Source organism: Amblyomma maculatum, chromosome 2 (assembly GCF_055883805.1).
Source record: "Amblyomma maculatum isolate TAMU_Amacu chromosome 2, ASM5588380v1, whole genome shotgun sequence".
Classification (NCBI taxonomy): Eukaryota; Metazoa; Arthropoda; class Arachnida; order Ixodida; family Ixodidae; genus Amblyomma; species Amblyomma maculatum.
The window spans coordinates 47,208,319-47,235,995 of NC_139345.1; the positions used below are offsets into that span (position 1 = coordinate 47,208,319).

The 27,677-nt window shown below is 43.9% G+C and overlaps 1 protein-coding gene across 2 annotated transcripts in view; it reads right to left on the reverse strand.

Annotated features, from left to right (window-relative positions):
- Positions 1-3,732: 3,732 nt before the first annotated feature.
- LOC146198562 (uncharacterized) overlaps positions 3,733-27,677 on the reverse strand; it is a 156,603-nt gene continuing 132,658 nt past the window's right edge. For both annotated transcript variants that reach the window (XM_084594057.1, XM_084594058.1), the window contains 6 exons: positions 23,514-23,604; positions 22,843-23,070; positions 12,141-12,209; positions 10,392-10,594; positions 6,074-6,152; positions 3,733-4,496 (listed from right to left, as the gene is read on the reverse strand). In XM_084594057.1, coding sequence (XP_084450183.1) covers positions 4,461-4,496; positions 6,074-6,152; positions 10,392-10,594; positions 12,141-12,209; positions 22,843-23,070; positions 23,514-23,604 — 706 coding nt within the window. In that variant the 3' untranslated portion in view covers positions 3,733-4,460. The remainder of the gene's footprint in view (positions 4,497-6,073; positions 6,153-10,391; positions 10,595-12,140; positions 12,210-22,842; positions 23,071-23,513; positions 23,605-27,677) is intronic.

Below are 27,677 nucleotides of genomic sequence, written 5' to 3' on the forward strand. Positions count from 1 at the left end.
CTAGAGGGGAGGACTGTAATGTATATTGCCCAAGTTGCCAGGAATGACCTAAATATTAAGTCTTGCTTTATTCAATCCATACGAACGTGTCTGCATGGGCACCTTGTTTAACAGGATCCACGGGTCCCGAAAGGCTGGATTCGCATCTCCCCCTCCGATCTCTATGGACAAGTCCCGAGTTAGCAGCGTCTGCCATTTCGATGACGCAGGGAATCGTGAGTCGGCTCTAACTCGTGAAAAGTACGTTTGCACTAAAGCAACGGCATGCTGCATGTGCTATCGTAATCCGCGAGCACCGAGTTCGGAGGTCGTGGGTTCGGTTCGCACCTGTGGCGTGTAGCTATTTAGCTTTAAACAACAACAAAAAAAATGTTCAATGTAAAATTTTTTACATCAAACGCCACAAATGAAGAAAAAATGAAAATATAAATTTTGAAGTGAGGTTTAGCGCCCACAAGGAAAATAAATACCAAGGGATAGGCACATGAAGACTAAAAAAGAAAAAAAAAAGATCTCGGGGATAACTTTATGTGGCAATGTTGTGGAAGCTACGGAGCAGAAAAGCGCCAGCCCGCTCCGCCAAGAATATAATGCCTCCAAAAATTTCGCAGGTGACGCTCTGGAATATCATACCCTTAATATATCAGGCTTATACTACGGTACTAGCGAGTACAACGGCAACTTAATACGCAGCGTTCATGTCAATGGCTGCGCGGCTTGCCGACAATCTCGAGCGCAAGCAGCGTACTCGGGGCCGGGTGGGATGCGTCTGCCACTTTTCTCCGCCCACTTCTGCGCGCATTCGTAATGCGTTCGCAATGCGCGTCTGTTTTTGATAGCGTAAGTCGTGCATGGTGTTGATTAGTCGCAACTTTATCTTCATAAGCCATCAGCGACGTACAGAAACATGTTGCTGCTTTGTGGCTCCAGGTACTCAGAACTACTTGGCGTAGTAACACAGGAACACAACAAGCGATGCCGCTTGACGGGCTCGTATAAGCTAACTAAAAGCGAAGCTTAAGCGTAGCCGAGGTTCTGTAGCTATCGCTACTCGACTAGGTCTAACCGGAGCTAAACCACAGCCATTTTTTTTTAATTTTCTTCTTTATTAAAAACACCTTTGTACACCAATACTTAGCATCAGCAAACATTGCCTTTCTGAGCAGTTCGACAGCTTTGAAAGCATTTTTTATTCCTTAATTATTTCAGTTAATAATTGATGAGTTACACACTTCAAATTTTCCTAATTAGCATCATCAAGGATTGGTTTTCATTCAGAGCATGTTGACATCTTTGAACCCTTTTTTAAAATATTTATTTTGTTCATTTGTTTAATTTATCAAATAATCAATTATTTATTATGATTTCAAAAACTCCGCTAGTCACACACCATCAATCCCTATAAAGACAAATTACCATGGTAAGAGTTATTATTTGCGCATTCCTCGATTATTTTGGAAACGTGGTGCCTGCTACATTATTACTTCTGCTAATACTACAACAACCAACAGTAACTACAACAACAACAACAGCAACAACAACAACTACTACTACTACTACTACTACTATTACTACTACTACTACTACTACTACTACCACTACTACTACTACTACTACATCAACGACACTTTTCAACCGAACTAGCTGCATAGGCTATAGCTAAGAGCGACAAAGTGCCCTACACACACACACACACACACACACACACACACACACACACACACACACACACACACACACACACACACACACACACACACACACACACACACACACACACACACACACACACACACACACACACACACACACACACACACACACACACACACACACACACACACACACACACACACACACACACACACACACACACACACACACACACACACACACACACACACACACACACACACACACACACACACACACACACACACACACACACACACACACACACACACAACACACACACACACACACACACACACACACACACACACACACACACACACACACACACACACACACACACACACACACACACACACACACACACACACACACACACACACACACACACACACACACACACACACACACACACACGAGTGCCTGTGACTCGTCTTTGCCGGACACTGCCTCCGCCGCTACTCCTGATACTCTTCAATAAATAAGCACGCGGTCGATGCTTGCCAAGACCTCCACAACGGTTTTGCCTTTTAAAGAATTGACGCAACGGTGCGAGAATAGCACCTTACTGTTGTTTTTTCTTGAGGCCCTCAAGTATCCTTAAAGGGCCACTGTCCAAGGAAGGCCCTTTTAAGCAAAGGAGCCCAGTGTTTCGATCAGGTACCGGAGATAGTCTGTGCAAAATGCTACAGTGACACGCGCGCCGCAAAGCATCGAAAATACAATTCAAAGCTCTCTCGTGCTCTCCTTTGGGAAGCCAGCTTCCCCGATTCCTGCGTTGGCCCGACGGGCCACAGTAATGACGTACGTACCGCGAACGACGTCCATTGGTCCGTCTCGCTGACTGACGGGAGAAGAATGGGTGTCTACCGCTCGCTGCGCGCTTTTCCCTCGCCACGGCCAGACTGAATCCAGCGGCGCGCGCTCCCTCGGCCGTTTATTTTATTTTTTTTTTGCGCTCGCGGAGTGCCACGCCCCACCTCCCGCCAAATGCGGAGGAGGAATTGGGGAATTTGTCTTGCTGAGGCTTGACGACCTCGGGCAGGAGAGTGAAAAACCTTTGCGAGGGAACGGAAGGAGAGAAGCATGACAGAATCGGGTGATTGCAGGTAACTGCGTTATTAGTTAGGTTGGTTGGTTGGTTTGAGGGGTTTAACGTCCCAAAGCAACTAAGGCTATGAGAGACGCCGTAGTGGAGGACTCCGGAAATTTCGACCACCTGGGGTTCTTTAACGTGCACTGACATTGCACAGCACAAAACATTTTGCGGCCTTGCGTTCTAGGGGCGAAGTCTCACAGTCACCGGGGAAGAAAATATTTTCGACCGGAGGGTGGACAATGGGCCTTTAAAGGCGACAAGGATAAGTGCTTATTCAACAGAACCCCGCCGAGCACACAGTGCAGGACAGGGGCTTGTTCCGTGCCGGATTCGAGGTGAGTAGCTGCACTCGACGGCGATGGCGCGCGTTCGCTGCGGCACTTGGTCTACATAGCTGGTGGCAGACGGCGTGCGCTACGCTCCCTCCTGGAGACCGTAGTGAAGGCGTCGTCGTCGGCCCGTACCTTACCATGGAGACGGCAGGAACACTGGACGGTGAAGACGCTAACGCGAGGGCTAGGAGTTCTGTTCACGGTGGAGGATGATTTCTCTCCTACGTACATTCTTCGGTGTGTGTGCCGTGTCTGCATGTTTGTCCATGAACCTAGAAGAAACCACTTGGCAGCTATGACGTCGTTCAGTCACTGGCGCCGCCGTCGAATCCAAAGTAACCGCGCGCTTGCCTCTGTTTAGTCACCGTGGCAACCACGACGTCCCTAAAACGCAGCTACTCTGGAGCCGTGGCGCTCGCTCTGTCTAACCTCGGTGGGCGTGCTACGACGGTTGACGCGGTCGTTTAGAGTTCATGCAATCAATGATTGTCGAGTTTTGCTGACCCTGCTCAGCTCGACCCCCTGATTCAGCCGGCTGCTGTCGGGTTCATGTAGATGAGAACAGTCAGCAGTTTTCTCCTAAACTGAAGGAGTACGCAAATTGCAAAGACAAGATTTTATTCACTACAAGTTCGCGAAATTCTAAGCACGTGGTTACACTGTGCACCTGAGATCAGATCGCCAGCTGCTATTCCGTTGTCTGACAGCCTGTATGTGGCTGGAGACAAAATAAATTAGGCTAGCAATTACACTGGGGAAAGAAAATTGTAGAAAAAAAATGGGATAATAGGCTTGATGGCTTTTTAGCATTCATGTTATCTTTTGGAAAAGCGTGTTTCTTAGCATATTTTTATGCTTTCCTTAGTGCATGATACCTAAAATAAGATATCACTCACTATGAGTACTTGCCGAGGGAAGAATGCAGAAAACAATGCTTCGTTCGATGCCAACCATGCGAGAAAACAAAGAAGGTGCGCCTCTTTAGAGAAAAGAGGTGTTTGGAAAGCGTACTGCGTTTCCAAGGGCAAAGAAAGCTAAGCTCTCCAAATATTAACGGCAAAAATAAAAGAATTTAATAATAGATGCGTCTATCAATGGCTTCTGTTTTCAACTGCCTTTAATAGAGGCAGCCAGGCAAAAAGGAGCCGAATACAGCTCTTTCTAGAGTTCGACGGTCTGATGTTGACGGTGGCGGCAATGTTTACACCACGTGTGCCAGCACTTGATGCGCTCCTTAAAGTTGTCGCTGTCGTCACTTTTTGATTGTCCACAGTTTTGCCTTTCTTTGAAGGGCACCCGCCTGAAATTGTTCCCTTCTCTCTACGTGTCTTAGGCCTTCACGTTGCAATTTCTTTCTTCAGCTTGGCGATCACCTGGAATGTGGTACACGAATGCTCAATTAACTGCAGCACATTGACAAAGACAAATTGTACTGTAGCTGCCCAACAAAACGAATTCACGTATTTTTGATATGCACCTAGAGCCTTCCGAATTCTACTTCTTTAAACCTGTCGTTCAGATCACAACGATGAGAATAATAAGAAGAAATATTAAGCAGTTTAGGTTTCATTACTCAAGTTTATACCATTACTGTAGCAAATAAAAAAAAAAACAGTATTAAGCTGAGTTGAGAGTTAAGGTATTGGCAATTTTTGGCGGTCCACACGTTTCTCGTTAAATGAGCAAAAGGATCGCACAATCAAACAAGGAAGAACCGACAGGGTTCATTAATTAGAGAAAGCTTCTGTGCCACGTGGCGCTGTTCACTCTGGAGCACTTGCAGCTTGTACTGTACAGTCCTTGTAACAAATATACAAATATATGGCCAACGAAGAGGGGAACCATCTAACACATCCTGAAGTCCCATAGACTGAATGAAAAAAAAAAGGAATTCATCTCATTTTCGAAGGATTTGGAACGCAGCGTGCGCTTAACGAGAAATGCAGGAGGCAAACATGGCGGGCTCTATTGGTTGAAGCTCCAAGGCCTTATCTGTAATGTCTACAGAACCTGTAAGACGGAAATGGAAACTGCCTCATTCTTTATACCTTCATAAAAATACAAATATTCTAGCTCCTGGAGAGGAAATGTAAGAGTTGATTATACTTCCGAAAGGCAGTGTTTGCGTTTCCGAAGAGAAATTAATTTGCATCATTACTGCGCATGCCTCGGCTAGGACTTTCCGATTTTGCTCTCTGCATTTTATTCGTAGTGATCGCGTTTAGCGTTTGAATCATAACTGATATTATGTAGTACATCTTATGTAAGCCAAATATTTATGTCATGCATGCATTATGGGTTCTCAGTAATGTCCAGGCCATGGTAACCGATTACTTTTTTACATTTTCTGCCTTGGTTCCCAAGCGACTTGTGAGCAATTTGGCGACTTTGAGTAAACTTTGGAGCGAAAGCGTCTCATATTGGACTTATAAACGTTTTCTTCAACATCATCATAATCTCTTTGGCATCCGGGTAAAAACGTATATATGAGGAAAACATTCATCTATCCTTTATGAAACTGTTTTTCGTTAACTTGCCAGATCAGAGCGTGGTCTGAAAACTGGTTCGAAAATGTCAGTTTGCTTACACACTATTTTCAAACGTTTCCGAGGATCCAATCTGCATTCTTTCAGTTAATTTTCTCCCTGAAATGTCTATTTTTTGCGCGGTACTTACAGCAACAAGAAACGGAAGACACGCGTGACAGATAGAATACTGGATAGGGTGTCATATTCGATTACTCGACCTTCACATTTTCAACATATTCCGAGTGTCGTACGTTATCACATAAGAACGAGAGTGCTAAGAAAGTAGGGCGGAAGACGCGAAAGGGTTTTGGCATGGTTCATGATATTATTGCACTCAGTCCCATAAGTATTTTGCAAACGAGTGCGATTTCCCTTCAACAACATAAACAATATACAACGTCAGAGGCGGGCTGTTTACTCACAGATTTAAGCTTGGCGATTTCCTTAGTTTCAGATGCCCTTACAACGTCGTTGGTGATTTGCCTCACACGAGTAGCATACCTGGAAGAAGGAAAATGAAAGGCCCTTTAAAGACATGAATACAAAAAATGACACCAACTCGATTAGGAGGCCTCATTCTTATAAGAAACCCTAGAATGGAGCAATTGCCTAACAAAGCCTAAATTGATCAGAAAACATGCCGCACTTTCTATATTTCTGAACCCAGCGCAGATAACGTAGACTACAACAAATTAGTGCACAAAGTGTCCATCCTCGCTATTAAAAATGGAAGGGGTTCCGAAACAGGTTTTGTAATCCGACTATGTCATACCTGTATACGTAATCGGTTTCAGGAGCGTTTGTAATACCCTTACAGTCGGTCATTCACCTGATCGTGATTACCGTCAACGTTATTGGTCTAATAAAACAAGTTACTGAAAAAATGTCGCACGATCCATAGAAAACCCGGATCGGACAGTTGCAGAACAAGATATATGACGCGATCGTTTCAATTAGGTTACGCAAGCTACAGCGCCTGTGTCATTCCCCATAGCCAGTGAAATTAGCAGGAATAAGGCCATCTTTTACTGCACATGAAGAAAGGTTTTAAAATGCTGGAAAGCAAACAAGTATTTTAAGGCGAAAGCCTTTATTGCCTCATCCTTGTCGTCAGCAAAAGTGTCACGCTTTTGCGGCGGCTCTGATTGGTTGAGACGGGATGACGTCATAGAGGTCTCGACCAATGATAGATCACCACCATAGTATGCGTGAATGCGTGCCTTAAATGGCCATATGCCAATGAATGATCAGTTACGAATTAGTTACTAGTTACTAAATACTGATTGAGGACTAAATAACTAATTCAACACTACTTGCTAATTACTTAAAACTACTAACTGGTGACAGTTGCGTAATTAATTATTTACTAAGCCGCGGACCCGGTAAAATCAGCCATACAACAGTAAACGTAGAACAACTACGAAGACACAAGGAGTGCGATCTCGTCGTTGCCAAGCAAAATTCACTGAATAAATGCACTCGCAGAATGTGGAAGAGCATAGTCGCTCGCTTTTATCATAGCAGCATTCATCGCTATATGCCCAACAGTCGCGTAGCATAATGCAGTACTCAGGCTTTCGCCTTTCATCACTTTAGTCGCCAAAGTGTTCTCAGATTATTTTGTGGTAACCGCCCAGTGTTTACGTCAAGTGGCTTGATGGAGCGCGTTTATTACGCTGAATGACATAGCTCGTAAAGGGAGGCTGAGTAAGCCAGTATTCAGTGTGCTGGTTTTGCTGCACAAAGAAAATAGGCCTGCAGAGAGGAATGGCTGAAAGCTCTGTTTGCACAGCAGATTTCGACGCATGATGTCAGCTGAGACCAGGGTTGGTCTAAAAAGGTAAAAAAAAAAAATAATGTTTTCCTCTAGCCAAGATTCCTTTCCTTGGTTTTCAGCACTGATAAGGAACTAAACGCGGATGTTAAATTGAGGCGACACTTAAGCTCTGCCTTCAAGGGTATACCACGACAGCGTTAAACAGCTTCTGTCGGTAGTGGCGGTGGTGGTGAAAAATTTTTTATTACGAAGACAAAAAAAAATTACAAGGGTTCAACGCTGCTGAACCAAATATTGAGCGAAAGCATTAGCTGCGGGTGAATGAGCGTTCTTCTTCTCCTCTTTTTCTTCTTCTCAGCCCACATACAAATCCCCGCTTTAATCAACCCGTATGGACGTGCCTTAGTGGTCTATAGGGGTAACGTGAATGCCGGGGTCCTAGCAGGCTGATTCTGATATAACCGTCCCATGTGAAACGAGAGACCCAAGTTGGAAGCTCCTCCCAGCCCACATATAAAGCCCCGCTTTAACCAAGCCGTATGAAAGTGCGCACATATCCGGTGAGTATCAGCTGCGCCTCTAGCGCGCCACGTCGACCGCTTTTGTATCACGTAGGGTGTGACGTCACGCGCTGCGTCGTGGCTGCGACCGCGCTACACCAAACGCTTGAGTTGGTAGCCCAGCTCTCAATCTAGTGTCACGTCGGGTGTGACGTCACAGCGTCACGTGGGTGCGGCCGCGCCACGCTGAACCTAGAGTAGTATTGCCTTCGCAATAAAAAAATTTACAACGTGTCACAAGCTGCCTCAGCTATTATACAGCGGATGTTCCGGGAGCTTCTGCGTCATATATAGAGCGAAACTCACGGAACCCCATTGCTCCTCAAAGCAGGACTCAACACGTCAGCAGGGGCAGCGACCGCTTGTCCTTGACGCGGGCGCTGCGCACAAGCCGAGCGTATAAAATAACCGACAGCAGAACGGCCGCGCCAGTGCGCTCTGGGAAGGTTCAGACTTCCGGACCACTCTCGCTGCCGCTCCGGGAAAGCGTATTGTTTATAGCCCAGTCTTTTTAGAACGTTAGCTGTACTGCGCTTAATTGCGAGTATCGAGTTATGGACGTAGTAGCTGATGCGTTCCACAGATGGCGCCGCATACTCGTGTGCCGCAAGCTGTTTTATCTCGCGCTTTAAAGCAAAGTTTGTCGCGTTTATCAAGCTGGCACCAACTCCTTACCAAGCCAGACAAGAATACACAACTTGCACTTATTTCGTGGGCCCAGGATGTCGCCCCCACCTAGGGGCCAAACAGGACCCATCTGCCCTAATTCATGACATCTGGGGCAAACAAAGTTGTTTCTCTCTCTCCATCTACTGAACACTCCCTCGCTGTACACTGAATATTGCCGTCTTCATTAAATTCCATCCGCGCCGCTATTTCATTTAGCCTAGGTAATAATGCCGTACACGTACGCCATGTGGCTAAAGACAGACCGAAGCCATGTCAGAGAGGATGCTGAGACTATAGAGTAACGAGAAGCTTACCAAGCGCTGAGGCTTAGGCCGAGATCGAAGCGGCAGCGCCGACTGCGTCTGCGGCCGATGGCTAACGCTCGTGAAACTTGGTTCAAGGATATTTGGACCTCCACACGAACCTCTACGTAACGCAGTTGCATGCGTGCCACGTGACTTCAGATATTGCGAACAAATGACGCAGATGCATCATGCATGCCTGTTCACCATAACCGAGGTCAGATAACTTTTTATGTCCTTGCTCGGCAGCATATAAGTGATCAGTTTATTTATCAACAACCTATTATTTTAGGATAGTGTTCTGCCATTAGATTTATTTTAAACTTTTTATTGAGAGTTAACAGAACACCTATAGGCTGCTTCGCTTGTACTTGTCCATAGAAAGTGGTAAAGGATTAAGGCGCTCAGAATTTAAGCCGCCATACTTTCCTGGCAAATAAACCTTCACGAGAAAAGATTCTTACTACCTGAATAAATTATAGTCACAGATACTCAACTCTGATCTCCGATCAGAAAGTGGTGAATGCGTTATGCTATAACCAAAAATTTGTTTTTAGATCTGAAAGAAAGACCGATGAGTATGTGCACGAAAACTTGAAAACTTGGGTTACTAATTTGTTCGAATTCGTAGCCCCGCACAAGGAGGACATGCAAGAGTACATTTTAGTCGCGAGTATGTAGAAAGATGATGGTATTTTGTTCCCTTGAGTGCGCCACTGTTCACTGACCTCGAGGTGGCTACTCTCTTTTTAGGGGAAAAACAACAGCCGTTCCAATGTACACCAATGAATGTGTAGGTTATTGCACACTGGAAATCTCTGTTTCAGCGCTGGCAGCCTTGTACCGCGGTTATCAGCAAACGTCCGTCTTCCTAGAAGCAAGTTGTGAGCAGCAAACGTATTCGCAGCGTCTGGTAATAACATCTCACGAAAGACGTGGATGACCTGCCTTGAAACTGGCAGCAGATGCTCTGTTTACGTGAACGTCTTGCTGCCTCACTTATTCTTATACTTTCGCTTTTGTCTGCTTTTCATAGAAAAAAAAGGCTTTAATTTTCTTTATAAACACCCGAATATTCAAAGATATAGGAAACGCGTAAACAGAACCCGTGAAAGAAAGGCGGGAGCAGTACAACAAAATGTTTCGTTCCTTTTTACACTTTTCGACCTGTATGATCGAATCTAGCTACGTCACGCCCTTAGTGCCGATTGCTCCGATAACAAGGACGGCAATCGATACGAGGTACTCATTTAATCAGTGACAAAGTAAAATAAAATCAAATTGAAGGGGAATAAAAATGATATTTTCAGGCTATACGAACCTAGGACCATATCTGTGCCGCCGACTGCTCCTTGTTTCGTAGTCTGTTTCAGCAATACAAACAACACCCAGCTCATATCTTTAAGCACCCCACGGCTCATACCGTACTTACACTAGCGAGTTGACGGTCTCCTCGACGTGTTCGCTGCTGGGGGAGACGTTGACGAACATAAGCGTCTTGGCCGTGCCGCCTAGCGAGTCCTGCATCAGCATGGTGAGCTTGTTGTTGCGGTACGGCACGTGCGACTGCTGAGTCACCAGCGCCTGGATGACATCGCCCAGCGCCGACAGAGACTTGTTGATGCTGTTCGTCTCCTGCAAACACCAGGGAGCCATCTCATTACCCACAGCTCTTCGGAAGGTAAACTATAGCAGTATTCCATGAACAAATGCCACCTTCCGCCAGCCTCCCACATGCCTAATTTTAACGCGACAGCTGTAAGGCCTCGTTCTTCAGAAAATCCGGCGTCGACATTGTCAGGTAAATATGGCTGTGACAGGTGGTAGCAGGAAGTGGACACGGTGGTCACTGATTGGCCGTCGATTTGTGTGATGTCATGTGACTGCGTGATATGGCCAGTATGGCAAAAGCTCCCAACTCGGGCTTCTGAATTTGACGGGAGGGTGAGGTAGGACCTTTGCGTATTGATTCAGGCACCTTACCCCTAAGCCATGCATGCATATTGGTATGGCTTGGTTAAAAAGGGGCTTTATATCTATGTCTGGTAGTCTTGGCCATAATACGGTAACTTACGACTGTATGGTAAAGGTATTTGTGAAATAATAGGGGCGTACGTTAAGGGATTCGTGATTCAGAGAGTGGCAATTGAAGTGCATAATCATAAACAAATCGGCAGGAAAGCTGAGGACGGGAACCGTCAATGCTATCGCATCGCAGCTTTAAAGGTGTTAAATAGGCTCCTCAATTTTTCAATTTTTCTAGTCCACCTTATTGCATAAGAAACGATATATAAGTTCAAGAACGCGCTGAACCTTTCTTATAGCGTCCCTCTAAAATAAGTGAACATAAAAAAAAAATTGCTCGGGGCCACATTGCACCCCTAATGGGCGATAAGGCGAAAGCCTAAAGGCTTCTGAGACGCGCGTCTTTCACTCCCTCTTCTTTTTCTTCTCTATGTTCTCTTCCGTCCGCGCGAGGCAGCGGAGGTTGTTGTTGTCGTTGTGGCTTTAGGAAGAAGGAAAAGAAAAGAAACAAAAGAAAGACAGATAAACATTCGGTGGGAGGCTATCCCCCGCCGCAAGCGGCAGTGACCTACCAGTCCCAGTCCCGTATAGGCCAGGAGCAGCCACCCCTCGAACTCCCCACCTCAGATGGTCGAACTTTCCGGAGCCTTGTCTCTCATAGCATCTGAGATGTCATGTGTTCTCGTGGCGTCACACGAGCCGTTGACCATTAACGCTCGATCAGTTCAGCTTCGATAGTAATTCTCGGGATTTTGCGCTCACAACATCGTAAACTTAGACACCAACGACGCTTTCGTGTCTGTAGAACAGAAGCCTTTCTTTCTCGCTTTAATAAGTCCCTTAAGTCATTTGCAATAAAATAGACGTAAACGATGCAATATTTCGTCATTATTGCAAGGTCGGCCTCAAAACATGACAATGAGTTTTTCAGTGTCAATATAAATTTTCCCGATAGCATTTCTTTTTAAAATCACGTCATTTAGACGCAGACGACAATATTTTGTGGGTTGATGAAAGAAATTCTTTCGCTAAAGCGAGAATATCTGCGCTTGCAGGAGCGAATTATATCTAAGCGGGTGGGAAGACTTTTTCATCATGCTTTCTGGTGGTGATGCACCAGCTGGAGATGGATACTGCACGTAGCCCGAGGACGTACCTTGATATGCTGTCCTTCCAGGCCACTCTTGTCCAAACGCTCACTTCCGGCAAGGTCCACGAGGCTTAACTGCAAGAGGAAGCCCAGTATGCGTATATGTATCATCATCATCATCATAATCCTGACCACACCCATTGCTGGACAAAGACGTCTCCTATGTTGCTCAGTGTAACCCGCTCCGGTGCCAGCTGCTAATTTCCTAATATTATCCGCTCATCTAACTCCCCCCCTCCTGCTACGCTTGCCTTCCCTTGGACTGTTACCCATAGCGATTTCGACTGCCTTTCCTGTGCATTGCATGATCTGCCCATAACCAATTTCTTCTTCTTAATTTCTTCTTTTATGTAACTAACACGCATTTGTTCCCTGAGCCACTTTGCAGATTTTCTGCCTGTCAATTTATTCTATCCTTTTTTCCTGTAACAGTTGTCTACGCTTTCCCCATTCCAAGCTGAATACTTTTTTAAACCTCTCAAACGTCGGCCCGTAGTTCAGCACTAGTAAGATACTGTTGGTACACACTTCATCTCCATAGAAGATTTGACCTTGCAAAAATGAAAAAAGAAGCTGACATAGCGGTGACTATTCACCGGTTGATCTCTTGCACGCTTCAGGTTACGGGTAGGGCACGCATTCTGTAATATACTAATGATTATGACCGTTATTTTCATGGCTTGTGTACGACAAGCCCACGTTCGTTCAAATAATAAGTTCTTATCAATCCTGACAGAATATTTTGCTAAGCACTCACTTTCTTTTTAAGCTGATGTAGGGTGGTAGTTCCCTGCATGTGAGCACACATGAAGGACCGCACTTATGAATAGCCAATTACTGGAATTGTCTTTTTGTTTCAGACATTTATAAAGATTTAGCAAGGTTTTGAAGCCCATCTGTTTTCATTTGGCAGGATTTGGTTCAGCTTACATTGACCTGAGTGTAAATAGAAGAAACTAAAGTGTATTTTTGAGCACTAAATATTTTTGGTATTATTCAGTTCTTGAAATTGCGCATATATTTTCTAAATACCTGCGACGTTCGCTGACTATTCAACACAAGTAAAAGCCATTTTCAGTGCTTTGAACCACTCTGCCTTCTAAAAAAAAAAAAAGAGAAAAAAAAAGCAAGATAATACGGCCTTCTGGTATTGTCGCACATCATCGAAAGTTTGTAACGGCGACATGGCTCTGGGTATCTAACTTGCGACGCCATCGTTTGTATACTTAATGGCAGTCATAAGAGAGCGCATTAAGTAGTCATGTTACATTTAAACTGCACGGTATGTTGTGGAATTAATAATTTTTTCCATCTGAATAATAAAGCCTGCGCCGGTTATCAACCAATTGCGGCCTCATTAATAATACGCTCTTTTCCGCTCTCCTTCATTTAAAAAGCTCTGAAAAACGATCCCCTCACCGAAAGATTAAGTCATTTGTGTTTATATTACTTTCGGCTCAGCGAAAAGACGGAAGAATTTTTTTTTTTTTTGCGTTGATTTGTTTGATACCAGAAGTTGATTGCAGAACCACTCTACCTAAAAACCGTGCTGTTGGAACGTCCATAGGCACACTAGGCAGTAATATTTTTTCGAAGACTTGCGCAATATTATGTTAGCGAAAAGACTCTCAGCCGCTGTTCTACCAGCTACAGCCCCCTAACCTCTCACCTTTTGGAATTTCTCTCTAGTTGCTGTCCGGTAAGAATTCTTAATTATGAAATGTAATATTCCAGGTTAAAACGGCGCATATACGGCGCACGAAACAGTGGAAATGTAATAAAACGTCTGGCACTGCCTTCTTGCTTAGATTTGGCTTTTGTGAAGTGAAGAAATAATGTGGAAAATGCCCAAGTGTACTTGTATGATAATGTAAATATAAGGGGCAGCGTAGGACCGGTATGCAAACGTAAGCACGCCTAATGAGTGAGTTTAGCGAAATTTTGAAGCGTAATTTCCCGCTTTACACTCCATGGCGTCCTCTATGGTGGTATAGATTTAGGGGATGAAATTTGACTTAGAACTTTAACAAAAGTGAACTCCGGCAGGACAGTGCAAACGTAATTTTCGGTCGTGATGACCTGAACAGCTTTCTGCAGGCTTTTCGCAGAAGGCCATACCCTACAGACGCGGAACGGTCGGGATGATCTTTACTTTAAGAAATTCCTCCAAACTCCTCTGGGCAGGTAAAAAAAGCCCAGGAGACCTCGAAGGATACTTTATTGCAAAAGTCAAATCATCGAGTCGATCTAAATCTGAAGAAAAAATCGACGAGATTAAAAAAAAAAAACAACATTAGGCAAATAACTTCTACAGTTTATCGAGCCCTCGATGTAACTCTCGTACACTGCAGCATCACCTGTGACATTTTTGTTTCTCGCCAGAAAAGTGTTCGTCGATGTTCAAAAAGAATTAATACAAGTCATATAAAAACGATTTGCCGATAAAGCAGAGCGGAGGGAAGCTTTAAGGTGTGGGCACCGCATCAAAAACATCGCTTGCGCTAGTTTTATTTTCACAAATTCCGGCCTTGTTCTGCCCGAGGAGCTGAGAATAGCGGTTGCTCGTCGTTACTCCAGGCTGTCGGGGACTTTATTGGGCTGCTTTCTATAATACAAATTGAAGCGACCAAAACAAAGGGGTGAAGCTCAAACCAAAAAGAAGTTTCCACATGTAGTGCCGCCATTATCAAACTGATCACTGCGGCCAGCATATTTTCTTCTCGCGATGCCAAAAATGAGCAAACTTTGGACTGGAGTTTTAAAAACGACGGTAGATAACGTAGCTTTGCAAAATTTTTACGCGTTTTTTCAAGTTTTGAAACACTTTTCAGACATTGTTTGGGGCATAAGCAGTTGATGTAGGACAATTGTGAACCATACATGTTCCCGAGGAGACGCTCCGAGTATCGTTTTGGAAGTTCTGTTTTCGAAAGTCTCTTCAGCTTGAAGTTGCAAGGTCAAAGCATTCAAACCAAGAAGCTGTTCGTTACAAAGAGTCGCTTGTGCTTTCATGCATCTCAATGGAACTTTAATACGTTGTATGGAAGGCCAAGGCTCCAAAAAGGTTCGGCATGTCGCCTCACGCACGTGTGAGCAAACGCGCCGCAATGAACTAACATTTGGAAATTTCATGCAGATTTTTTCTTCCACTACGAGAGCTATACCAGAGCTATGTACTGCAAGGCGTGCGAACGAAAACATCCTGAGACAAATGACACCAAACGAACTGAACATTTTATTTTTATTCGCTGATTTTCTTGCGGGAACAGCTGGACTGGTTCAGAGCCACGGGTTTACCACCGTCTCAGTCAGATCAGAACACGCTGCTCTGCTCACAGCATTTTCAACTGTCATTTATGAAAGAACACAGGGCAAATAAAGTGAACAGTTAACAGGCAAACGATCGCCCTTTGACGTTTGTTGTACGGAGCGCTGATCACACAGAATAAGCCAGGCAAAGGGTGAGATGCATGTGTGCTCAACGCACGAAATGCACGCGAAGCGCGTAACAATCACAGGCCTAGCTGGCCTTAAGATAAAATCACACAACAATCTTGACTTCTATAAGAGGCTAAAATAGATACGCGACGCAACATACCATCACAAAAGCTTCGGACGCGACGATTTTGCCGTTGTTTACAACAGCTACTCTAGTGCAGCCGTAAGTTAGCTGCGTGCCGCCATCTTCCAACGATCTATGTTGCCAGGTTCAAACCTTGTTCATCGGCAAGGTTTAGCAAGCAAAAGTCATCTGGCAACCATCAAACAGTTCGATGATGGCGGCAGTCACGCGGTCATCGCTCGAATGCATTGGCTGAACTAGCATAGAGTTTGTGTATTAGCTCTATGGACAAAAACAGTCCCATTTACAATAATTTGTTCCCCGTGTACAAGAAAAATAACGCGACGAAACTTTATTCACTGTGTCAGCTGACTGCACCCATTGACGTACTTTTAATTACGTCAGACGCGGCATACGACACACATGACCCATGTTTGTACCAAATAGGAAAGCAGACCATATTTTATTTCTTCACGCTTTTTTACGGCCATCACAAAACCCAAGCTTCAAAATCAACAACAATCTGGGTGAAGTAAAGAGTCCTGGAGTTTCATTATATATCACGTTTAAAGGTCTTATAACAGGAATGTTCCACTGATCATTTTGCTAGCTTAGGGCAGTTCTCAGTACAAGCATGCTTTTTGCTCCTAGCAGTACCTTTAACTTTGCACCGTAGACTCCAGTCAGAAAGAACTCGTTTGAGATAATTCTCGAATAACATGAGCAAGGTGAGACCATTTGGTTGGCTTCCGTAGTAATTGATGTAAGGCAAAATGCGTTCACGACGAAGTGTTAATTTTGCGTTTCGGTTAACACGAACTCTCGCAGTAACTAGCAAAGCTACACTTTATTTATTTATGCATGATTCTACGGCGCCGTTAGACATAAGAGTAGGGAGGGGGGGGGGGGGTGATATATCCAAGCAAACTAATATCGTACATGCAGCACAGTTCATTTGACAATACATGACAATAATGCACACGTTTCACCTGAATATCGCGGCACACAGGACAGCTAAGCTTTAAGGCATTGCTTTAAAATAAATAACAAGAAAGGGGACTACAAAGCAAATAAAAATCTAAGCGTAGAGCGCTAAAAAAAAATCGTCATTACATAAAACAGAAGGCCACAGAAACTGGCAAATTATTTGACTCCTCCACCGTTCTGGGAAAGAAAGAATGTTTAAAATAATTTGTTTTGCATTGAAAGGGCAGGATAGTTTTTGGGTGATCTCTTGTTTGCGATGCATAGCTTGGGGGCTGAAGGTAATTCAGTTTTCTGATACCAGTGAAATCGTGAAATATATTATGTAATAACTTAAGGTCGAGAAATTTTCTCCTATGAATCAACTCTTTCCATTCCAAGCTTTACTTATAGCACTTGCAACGCTTAGATTCGTACTATAATTATCTAAAACAAACGGGGCAGCTCGGTTCTGGACAAGTTCAAGTTTCGTTCTTAATGTTGCGGTGTCAGGATCCCACACCGTGCACGCGTATTCTAAAATGAAGCGAACATTCGAGAAATATAGTCTTTCTTTCAGACAACGGGGAACGGTTTCGAAGTTGCGACAACAGCACTCGCAGGACGTCCGCGCAGCTCCTGTCAAATAAAGAAAAGCTGCACAAAACACTTCGGCGTTTCTAAGCGTAACCCAACAAGGCAGTTTCCGTGCACGTTCTTAGCAAAGTGCAGGCAAGCTGTCTTGCAGAAGCATTCATTCTTGGGCGCATTTTCATGTCTGTGTGTTAAAGACCGGACACCCTCGCACTTGTCTGTGCTAGGGGAAGACATATATGACATGACCAGATTGCATTACTGCACGCGCGTGGAATGCTTCAGAGAGGCGAAAATCGTAGTACGGGCGCGGAGTGCACGCGTTGTTTGACCTGGGGCGCAAAGTTTGCTGCCAAATTTTTTTAGTGATGCGCGTGGCAACATTTGTTAACGCGGCGAAGAGGTAGCTGGCTAGGGACGCCGGGTGCGGTCAGCCTGCGGCACACGGAAAGACGCGCTATACGTCCTCTCGAATAGTGAACGGCTGCGCTGCTGATGGCACGCGAGACAGACATATATATACACCAGCATACTGAGGTTGATGGTGATTCGTCTATAGTTAACAGCGCAAAAAAAAAAAAAAAGAAAACGTAACGTGGACACGAGACGAGAGGACGACAGTTCTTTCAGGCATAGATAACGCGAACTTGTTTCATGTCTTTATTGTTCAACTCACTCGATGCATAGTGCTATAAGTTGTCTATTTTCAACTATCCTCCTTTTGAAATAAGAATTTGTTAGCTTTGGTTTCTTTTGACAAAAAAAAAATTTGGACAGAAGGAGAATACAAGTAGTATACTCACATATTTTCAATAGATGCTTCTGTCAAAGTGAATTGATGATAATTAAGAGGAACATATTGTCTGTTCATTTCGTCACAAAAGGGGCCTACTGCAACTTTATCACTTGTAAATAAAGTATACAAGGAAGCAAAAGAAAATGAATAAAAACAAGATTTTCGATATCGGTTTAATGTTATGTGTGGTTTCATATCAATAAACGCTGGCTCTGCGCTGGAAACGCTTTCTCTAAAGCTGGGTCCCTTTCTACGTTTTCAGGTCGCCTCCAATATGGGTTGTCAGAACTGTTCCTGCACTTACCAGAAGAGGCATTCTCAGTTATTGCAAGAGGGCAGAAGGTATAAGGAGTCATCGACATACTTCGCTGTGCAGTGATTATGGTATACTCGTCACTAAAAAAAAAAAAAAAAAAAAGAGGCCTTCTGAATAAAAGCAATCAATTTTCCCCACCTCTTTTCGTTAGGTTTCGGCTAAGATACCAACACGTTCTTGCTGCCAGATACAGCCCCAAGTCCTTAATACCGTTATACGAAACCAATGGAACAACTCCTGCCAAAGCAACTCAATTTCTTTACGCCAAGCGCCCCCAAGGAATGCTGTCCCCGGGCTCCACGTGCCGCTAGATCACCCCGGAAAAGAAGCAATGATTTGAAGGAGTTCTAAGCTGGTTCCCTCAGGAGTCCTCAGCTGGGTCCATACTGATCATAAATCTTATAGATAGACCTTTTTGCTCAGCGGCAGCTGCAGAGCCATAGACTCTGAGCGGGGGCTATCCGACGTACGGCTAATACGCAAAAGGCCTCTCTATATCAAAACAAAGGCTGAAACAGCCAGAAGAACGCGGAAGTAGACTTGGGCAGAGCCAGAAGGACGAAAGACGTACGAGCACGCCTTTGTCTTCGCCGTGCTATGCAGTGCTGCGAATAATGATCCACGAAATAGCAGGACACGTGCGGCTGATTCATAACTAACAGAAGATGACGTTTGCCTCACAAGATACTAAGAGAATATATTTACTACGCAGGATACTATCTCGTACTTTATGGCACACGCTGGGCTCATTGCATACCTCAGAGAGTTTCGCAAGAGGCTAATTGCGCATTTTCAGCGTTCTTTTTTTTTTCCGTGTGCTGCATGATAAATAAAACACTCGATGCTCGCGCTTCATGTTAGGTCGGCCGCCTCATAGCTGTAGTGGCTGGCAGTGGAATGTGACATCATGATCGTCATCATCGTCATAAGCCTGACTATACCCCCTGCAGGGCGAAGGCCTCTCCCATATTTCTCCAATTAACCCGGTTCTGTGCTAGCTGCATCCACTTGACCCCTGTGAACTTCTTAACCTCATCCGCCCGCCTAACTTTCTGCCGCCCCCTGCTACGCTTTCCTTCCCTTGGAATCCAGTTTGTTACCCTAAGCGATCATCGGTTATCCTCTATTCGCACTACATGTCCTTCCCATGCTCATTTCTTCTTCTTAATTTCCACTAGAATGTCGGTAATTTGAGTTATTTCTCTGACCCACTCTGCACGCTTCCTATCTCTTAATGTTACCCCTACCATTATTCGTTCCATAGCCCTCTGGGTTGTCCTCAACTTAAGTAGAACTCTCTTGGTTAGCTTCCACGTTTCAGCCCCATACATGTGACATGCTGTCTAGCAATAGTGACCGACTAGTATCAGGGACAGAGGTCTCTGGAACATGCGACCTGCCGGCAAAGTACATTTCTTATCTCTTGGAAGAAGACAGCATAGCAGGTAACAACACAAAGCATAAGAAGCACGCACAAACACAAGGACAAAGCTGCACTGACAACTATATTGACAAGAAACCGCACTTCTTCTCCCTTCACATCTGCAGCCAACTTCCTTGTCTTTAACATCCTGCCGGTTTGCGCAGAAGTTCTAATTCCTCCTTCAACAAAACCACTGAAGGAATACTGACACAGTGGACTCCCAAGTCACAGATTGCATATGTTTCATAAATTTCCCTTGCTAACTTATCCTTCACCCTTTTCATAACCTTAACATTGTGAAGGTCAACGAGACATTTTTGGTCTCTACAGCCAACGCAGTCAATGCAGTGCACCGCGAGATTAGTGCCAGACTTGTCCGACATTTCTTATCGGTCAGTAGTTTCAGACGGTATACTTGATATGAATGTCGGGCTTGAGTTGCGTGATGCGCCCTAAATAATTAAAGCAGTTATTCGTTCAATAGTGATTCTAGTAAAAAATCGCCAGACGCGCCTCCGAGAGAATTATTTTCATGCTAATATGCACATTGTGTTGCTTAGGAGTGACTGATTTGCTTCTTGCATGTCATATATGCCGAGGAACTCTTGATCGTTTTGCACTAGCACATTGTCCCAATTTTTTCCACGCCAACTTACTAGAGGCCACTATGTTTTCAATAGTCTTAAAGCAAGAACAACATGGCCGTGCTTTTTTCAGTATTTATTAATTAACCTTGATGAGCCATATTTTAGAGAGACTGAACTTTCGCTCGAACGCGTATTTGTATGTGAGCATCGGATCGACACACATGGTAAAGACGCGTCTGCTTGTAATGGGTCGAGTCACACTGGTCGCAGTGAAAGAACGGCGATGAGGACATTCTTCATGGCCACCGGTCATGAGAGTCAAATAAATAAGCAGGGGTTATCTCTATATTAAACCGGTTATAGTGCAAAAACAGGGGAAGCTTCAGTTTCAGCTGTACAGTCGTTGCGTCAAATGGCTAATAATTTACTATAATTAAACCTGTCTATAACGAATAAAAGGAGCTCCGCTATCAGAACCATTATCAGAACCGTGCATTTTCTTTTTATTCTTCCTACAGCCACAACAACAACAACAGATAAATATAAGGTGGCAGGCTAGCCCCCGCCGCAAGCGGCAGTGACCGAACAGTCCCAGCCACATAGGGCGGGGAGCAGCCACCCTCCCCTTGGTTCGATGAATCCCCGGGGGGACTCCACCGTTAATTACGCAATAGCGTTTCACACACGCGGATTATGTTTTTCACTTCTTTTTTTCTTTCATGCATTGAGGATTTTCGGTTTATAGCGGACAACAACGAGACCCTCGCGCTTTTTGCCCCGCCGCGGTGGTGGAGTGATACGTCCAGCTATTGGGTCGGCCCAAGTTCATCCCGACCGCGGCAGCTGTGTTTCGATGGAGGCGAAACAGAGAGGCGTCCGTGTGCTGTGCGATGTCAGCGCACGTTAAAGATCCCCAAGTGGTCGAAGTTACTCCGCAGCCCTCCACAACGGCTCCTTTACTCTCTTTTTACTTTCTCTCGCACCTTCCTCCGTTCCATTACAGCGTGCCGCGCCGGGGTGGTGCAGTGGTAAGACGCCAGACTACTGTGCCGGAGTACCCGGGTTCGAACCCGACCTCGGCGGCTGCGTTTCGATGGAGGCGAAACGAAGTGGCGTCCGTGTGCTGTGCGATGTCAGCGCACGTTAAAGATCACCAGGTGGTCGAAATTACTCCGTAGCACTCCACTACGGCCCTTCTTTCTCTCTTTCCATCTTCCTCCCTTTCCTTACGGCGCGGTTTAGGTGTCCACAGAAAAGAAGTGAGACAATTACTGCACCTTTTTCTTCCTATAAACCAATCAATATATATATATATCAATCAATCAATCCATCACAGCGCGATTCAGACGTCCACGAACGTGTGACAGATAATGCGCCTTTCGTTTCCTGTGAACGAATTGATTACTTATTATTATTTACGCTTCCTTGTAAAACTTGGTTGACTCGTGTCGGTAATCGACCTGTTACACTCACAAAACATGTGTGACCCAACCCAGAATTCATTTTGCCCAATCCAGACCTTGAGTTGAACCGCGTCGAAAACCGACTTCACCCACGCCGACCCACTCTCGAAATATTTGAATGGCCCACCCTAAAACTAGGTAAGAAAACCTTTAAGTGTGGATGGACAGGTTTGGACGCTATTGTACGATGCTACGATGGTTGTTTTGTGTCACTTCTCTAAGTAAAGAAAGTTCTGAGTTTGGAGTTCGAAGTTCGGAGTCGATTTTGATTTGGGGCGGACTCGGACTGCGTTACCTTTGCAATGTTCGTGAAATTTTCTACCAGGCAAGGCACCCCGCACTCCTGGGGAGCAGCACTCGCGAGATCATGCGCGCGTAAAAGAATGCGACAAAAGTTCAAGAGTTTCAATTACGTTTCCTTAGGTACGGTAATGCGAAAGCATTTATCTTCCTGCTGCCAGTTTGCTTGCTACATGTCCGTTTCTTTAATGATCTGATGCTTCTAAGGAAATTTCTAGTCTTGTGTAGACAGGCCTAGCATGACATGATCAGACACGTGATCAACAGTGATTCACCAGTTCAGCAACTGATTCTTGTAGTCACGGTCAATTAATCAGTCGTAGCGAATTATATTTTAAGTATTTTGAATTTAGTCAATTTGTAATTTATTATTAATTAATCACACAGTTAACTAGTCTAATAACTAACTACATAATAAACAATTTTAATTGATTTATTATCAAACTGATCAAATTAATTGTATTAATTCGATTATATTTTTAATTATTTATTAACTTATCTCCATGATGACACGCTGTGGTGCCACACTTCAGCTGTGCCCAGCTCCCGACGACAGTCCCTCTATACGACACTCATTAACAAGAAATGCTTTTCACTAAAAACAAAAGGAAAATTAATGTTCTAAGCGTGATTTCAGGAGCTTCTATGTGACACTTATAGGCGGCGCTTAGCATTCATACGCAGCTCTCGCTGCTATGGCATACCTTTCCCCTGAGCACGGCTCCATTGAGGCGGTTCGAGCTGGTGACCTGAACGGTGGCAACGAAGTGCGACCGAGAACTCTGCGCGTTCATGCGTGTGCAGGCTACTCGCCGGTTCCGTAGCGCGCGGGCGAAGCACTCGCACAGCTGCGCCGAGTTGGAAACCTCCTCCGTCGTCACTCCCTGGACGAACGTGTGGCCGCTCGAGTCTTTCCGCACCTCGAGCTTCTCCTGCGACACAAATGATTGTGAGAACATGTCCCGAAGTGCACTTCATACATTATTTACTCCGGCTGCGGTCGACATTACAATCTAACTATTAAATTATTAGGGTTAATGGGCGTTAGATATTGTTGCAGACAAAATTATTTACTAGGTAGAGTGAAAATCAAGACACCGCTGCTTACTGTTGCCATCCGCTAACAATATTCTTTTGTGCTCGTTCAAGGAACTTGACGTTACTGACTCGTCTAATTTGCAGAGGGATCCCTCAAAGTAGAAATACAGATTTGTAAATAAGGAAGGGATTACCATTTTTCGAGCACCCAAGCTCACATATAAGGCTACAGAGGAAAGCCGCATAGCTTTATTTGCTAAAATGTAATTTCACTTCCACAATGCATCCTACAATTTTGGGTGCCAGCATTCATGATCGTATTCATCGCTGTACTCACTTCTGGATTGCTGTTTGCCCTGAGGAGGTCTACGAACCGCTCGTTGTAGAGTTCCAGGAATGTTGCCGTCACCGAGAACGACTGCTTCATTCTTCGGAATCCGGAAGCATGCGGGAAAAATAAACAACACTTAGGTGCGCTCAAAATGAACAGCTGGGAGTCAATATCTTGCATCCACTTGAAATGTTTTTTCCCATGTGTACAATAATGATAATCTGGCAGTGTATATTTGTTTAGTTAATTGTAGTTAGTCAACCTAACATCGCTTTAGACATTATGTTTCTGCTGAGTATAAGGGACCATTCGTTAATGAACTTCAACCTCAGCCTGGCTTGCCATAACCCGACCAGAAAAAAGACTAACTCATGTAGAACAACATATAAGCGGTCTTCTGAGTACATAACTTTCTTAAAAAACGCTAAGCGTTATTTCCTCTCTGATACTCTAGCATCATGAAAACTAACATGCGCAAATTCTGGCGAGCAGTTGACCCTTCCTTTGTAAACTTTACAGAACTCACCTGGCCAACAGGTTCCTGACACCCATTGTTCAACTTTACCCAATGATTTTCCCAGTTTTTGTAGACCTAGCTGTTGTTGCTAAATTTATAAAAAAAACCTTGATTAAAATGCTTCTCCTGGTTTTGATTCTGTCAGTGCGAAATGTTAGAAAAATACTTCCACATATAGTTCCATCATACTAACGACGGACTTTCAGCAATCTCTTTACTCATGCAAGTACTGCAAACACGCTGGTTCCTCTTCATAAGTTGGGAAGAAAAAACACTGCAAATAATTATCACCGCATCTCTCTAACGACTACTTGCTGTCTGTTACTAGAGCATATAATCTTTAAAGCCTTGATAGAATTTCTTGTATCAAGTTCGTTCTTTAGAATGACATAACATCGTTTCTTGTATCAAATTCGTTCTTTGGAATGACATAACATAGTTTCTGCGAGTCATCTCTATGTGAAACTCAGCTCGCATCTTTCACCCATAAACTGCAACGCATTCAGAACCGATCTTCGTTCGTTGATTGCTTATTATTAGATTTTTTTTAAAGCTTTTGAAAAAGTTTATCATAAACTACTAAGTCGCAAGCTTAGTCGTCTTAACATCGAACCTAAGATTTTAAAATTGGTTGAATGCTTTCTTTCTAACCGCTCGCAATTCTTCGAAGTCTATTGTCATAACTCGTCGCTTTCTGATCTGCAGTCCGGTGCACCTCAAGGATCTGTACTATGGCTTTTACTATCATTATTTACATTAATGACCTGCCCTCCCGTATATCTTCTCACATTCCGCTCTTCGCCGTTGATTGCGTTATTTTCCGTGAAGTTAAAACTCTGATGGTATTAACTGTCTGCAAACTGACCTAACTGCAATTGCTGCCTGGTGTGAAGAATGGCTAATGCAACTCAACCTTAGTAAGAGCAAGTCGATGCAAGTGACCAGTATTACCAATGTCCCGCATGTCTATTATTCAAGTAAAGCTCCTTTAAAATAAGTAAGTTCACACCAAGGACCTGTGAATTTCATCTAACATCACATGGACGACTCACATCGACTCACGTCCATCCTGGTCAAAGTTATTGCTCTATAAACATCTGACACGCCCAAAACTAGAGTATACATCATCCTTACGGGATCAAGGTTAGAAAAACCTTGTTACCGATATAGCAGTTGTTCAAAATAACTCCGTGATTTCATTTATTCGAATAACAGCAGAAGAGAAAGTATTACAGCCATGAAATCAGACTTTCAACTCCCCCCCCCCCCCCCCCCCCCCCCATCATTGACATCACTTCGCAAAAAAGCTAAATAGCTCGGTTAGCTCCTTTTCCACAAAGTGTGTAGTCATTTTACCCTGAGTAACGAATTATTTATTCGACCTCACTACATATCGCATCAAATCGATCCCAGTCAAAACCGGCCTCGGTAGGGGTGACACACACGTCTTCTTGCAGTCCTTCATACTTCAAGCATCGACTGAATGAAACCACCTTCCCCCAAATATTATTTCCATCCCTGATGACTTAAATTTGCTTACCATTTTAGCTAATAATAGATAAAGACAAGATTGCGCTGCAACTTACTATATATGTTTTGTATTTATCGTTGTACTTAAGTCATTGTTATTGAAATTCATGCCCTTGCAAACACTTCAATTATGTACCATTTGTTTTGTTCGCTAACTCATTACCCTCTTCAATGCCCTTAGTGGCCCTGAGGTCGCTTTCAATAAATAAATAAATAAATAAATAAATAAATAAATAAATAAATAAATAAATAAATAAATAAATAAATAAATAAATAAATAAATAAATAAATAAATAAATAAATAAATAAATAAATAAATAAATAAATAAACAAATAAATGAATGAATGAATAAATAAATAAATAAATAAATAAATAAATAAATAAATAAATAAATAAATAAATAAATAAATAAATAAATAAATAAATAAATAAATAAATAAATAAATAAATAAATAAATATTGTTCTAGCGATTTCTCGAAGAAGCGCGGCCTGTCTCACTTTATTCGATTGGGTGCTTTGCAGCTATAGATGCCCTGAAACTGTACCTGGCGCATGTAACGAGGCAGTAATCGGAAGCAGCAGTCATGCGGGGCGCATGCTGTTAAACCTACCTTCTAACGAGAAAGTCATAGTCGGCGATAAGTGAACATGGAACATGAGTGGCGCAGGAATGGCTTCATCGCCAGGATGGTGTCGTTCGTGCTCAGTTCGGCGTCGATGGAAATGTGAGCGAGTCCCTGAAGGCGTCGTCTGCCTCACATAGGCGTTCAACGCATTGAATTCTTGACTGCCTTCATCAGCCAGGTTAATGTCAAAACTTATCACAGGGCACTCTGATACTGTCGCCTCACTGGTCAATGACACACGAGGACATTTCATGGCTAGCATATCTTCAGAGGTATAGACTAACCTAAAACCGTACTGAGTTTCTAATTATTGTATTGTATTCCGTCATGACCGTCTATGTGAATTCTTTTTTGTTTTTCTCGCCTAACAGGAAGAATAAAACCGGAGTACAGACTGCTCAACCGTTTCGGTCCTCGGTCCGTGCTGCTTCTTTTTCACTTTTTCCTCCTTGTCACCTCTTACAGTGAACTCAACTTAAATCTGGTTTAGCCAACCTTCAGTTTCTTCTTCACTCGCCCTTTCTCTCAAACGAACTGCATTGTATCGTCGCCTGCTGCGTTACATTAAGCACGTGGTAAGTATGTCTTGAACAATTTTAGAAATTTGTTTAATATTATTAACGACGCAAAGTCGTGAGTCTTTTAAAGCATCCTCGCTCTCTCTCCCTTCCAATTCTCTCCCCTGCGAAAACTTGCCGCTGAAAAAAATTACATGTACAGGCACAGATAATCGCGCTAAAATTAGTTGTGATAATTTGATGGTGCAAAAATGCTTCAAGAAAGACTTTAACGCTGACCCACTGAAAAAAACAAAAAAACAAACTCTACGGACATTTGAGTTCCTGCCAACTATGCCTCCCCATTGACCATGTTTTAGCTAAAAGCCTTGCTCTAAGACGCCAAGCGTTCATGTCGACGGTTTAATTAAACTTCCTGCTCTCTGCTTCAGTATGAAGTCGATGGTGCAAGAACATGGAAAACATAGACTACGTGCGAAAACCATTACGCGCACAGGAGCTGCAAAACAGCCGAAGCGGTAATTAGAGACTGTAAAGGAAGTTACAAAAACATTAAGCGAGCGGCTTTACAATCGCAATTACGTCAGCGACGATGCTTCACATCATGTTTTTCTCAGGCGAACGGCGTGTTTTTAGAGACCCGAAGCAATAAAAAAGAGTACTGAATGCTCAGAAGTTCTATGTACGTTCAGTTAGATATGCACCGCCCGGTTCGGCAGATCGGGTACGTCGTGAACAGGACTAAACTCGAGGGCTGCAGACGCCCTCACTGTCGCTCGCATCTGGCGACATCCCACGAAAAAGCAACAACGACGGAAGTATAGGGAAGATACGAAAATTGCCGAAACCGAAACTCTATGTAACAAATGCGGGGGATGCTGTTTTCAATCATGGGGCGAGTTGCGTCGACACGCTTGCGACTGAAAACGCCCGCAAGGCACACAATGCGAATTGTCTTAGAAGGTTTGTATCCCCTT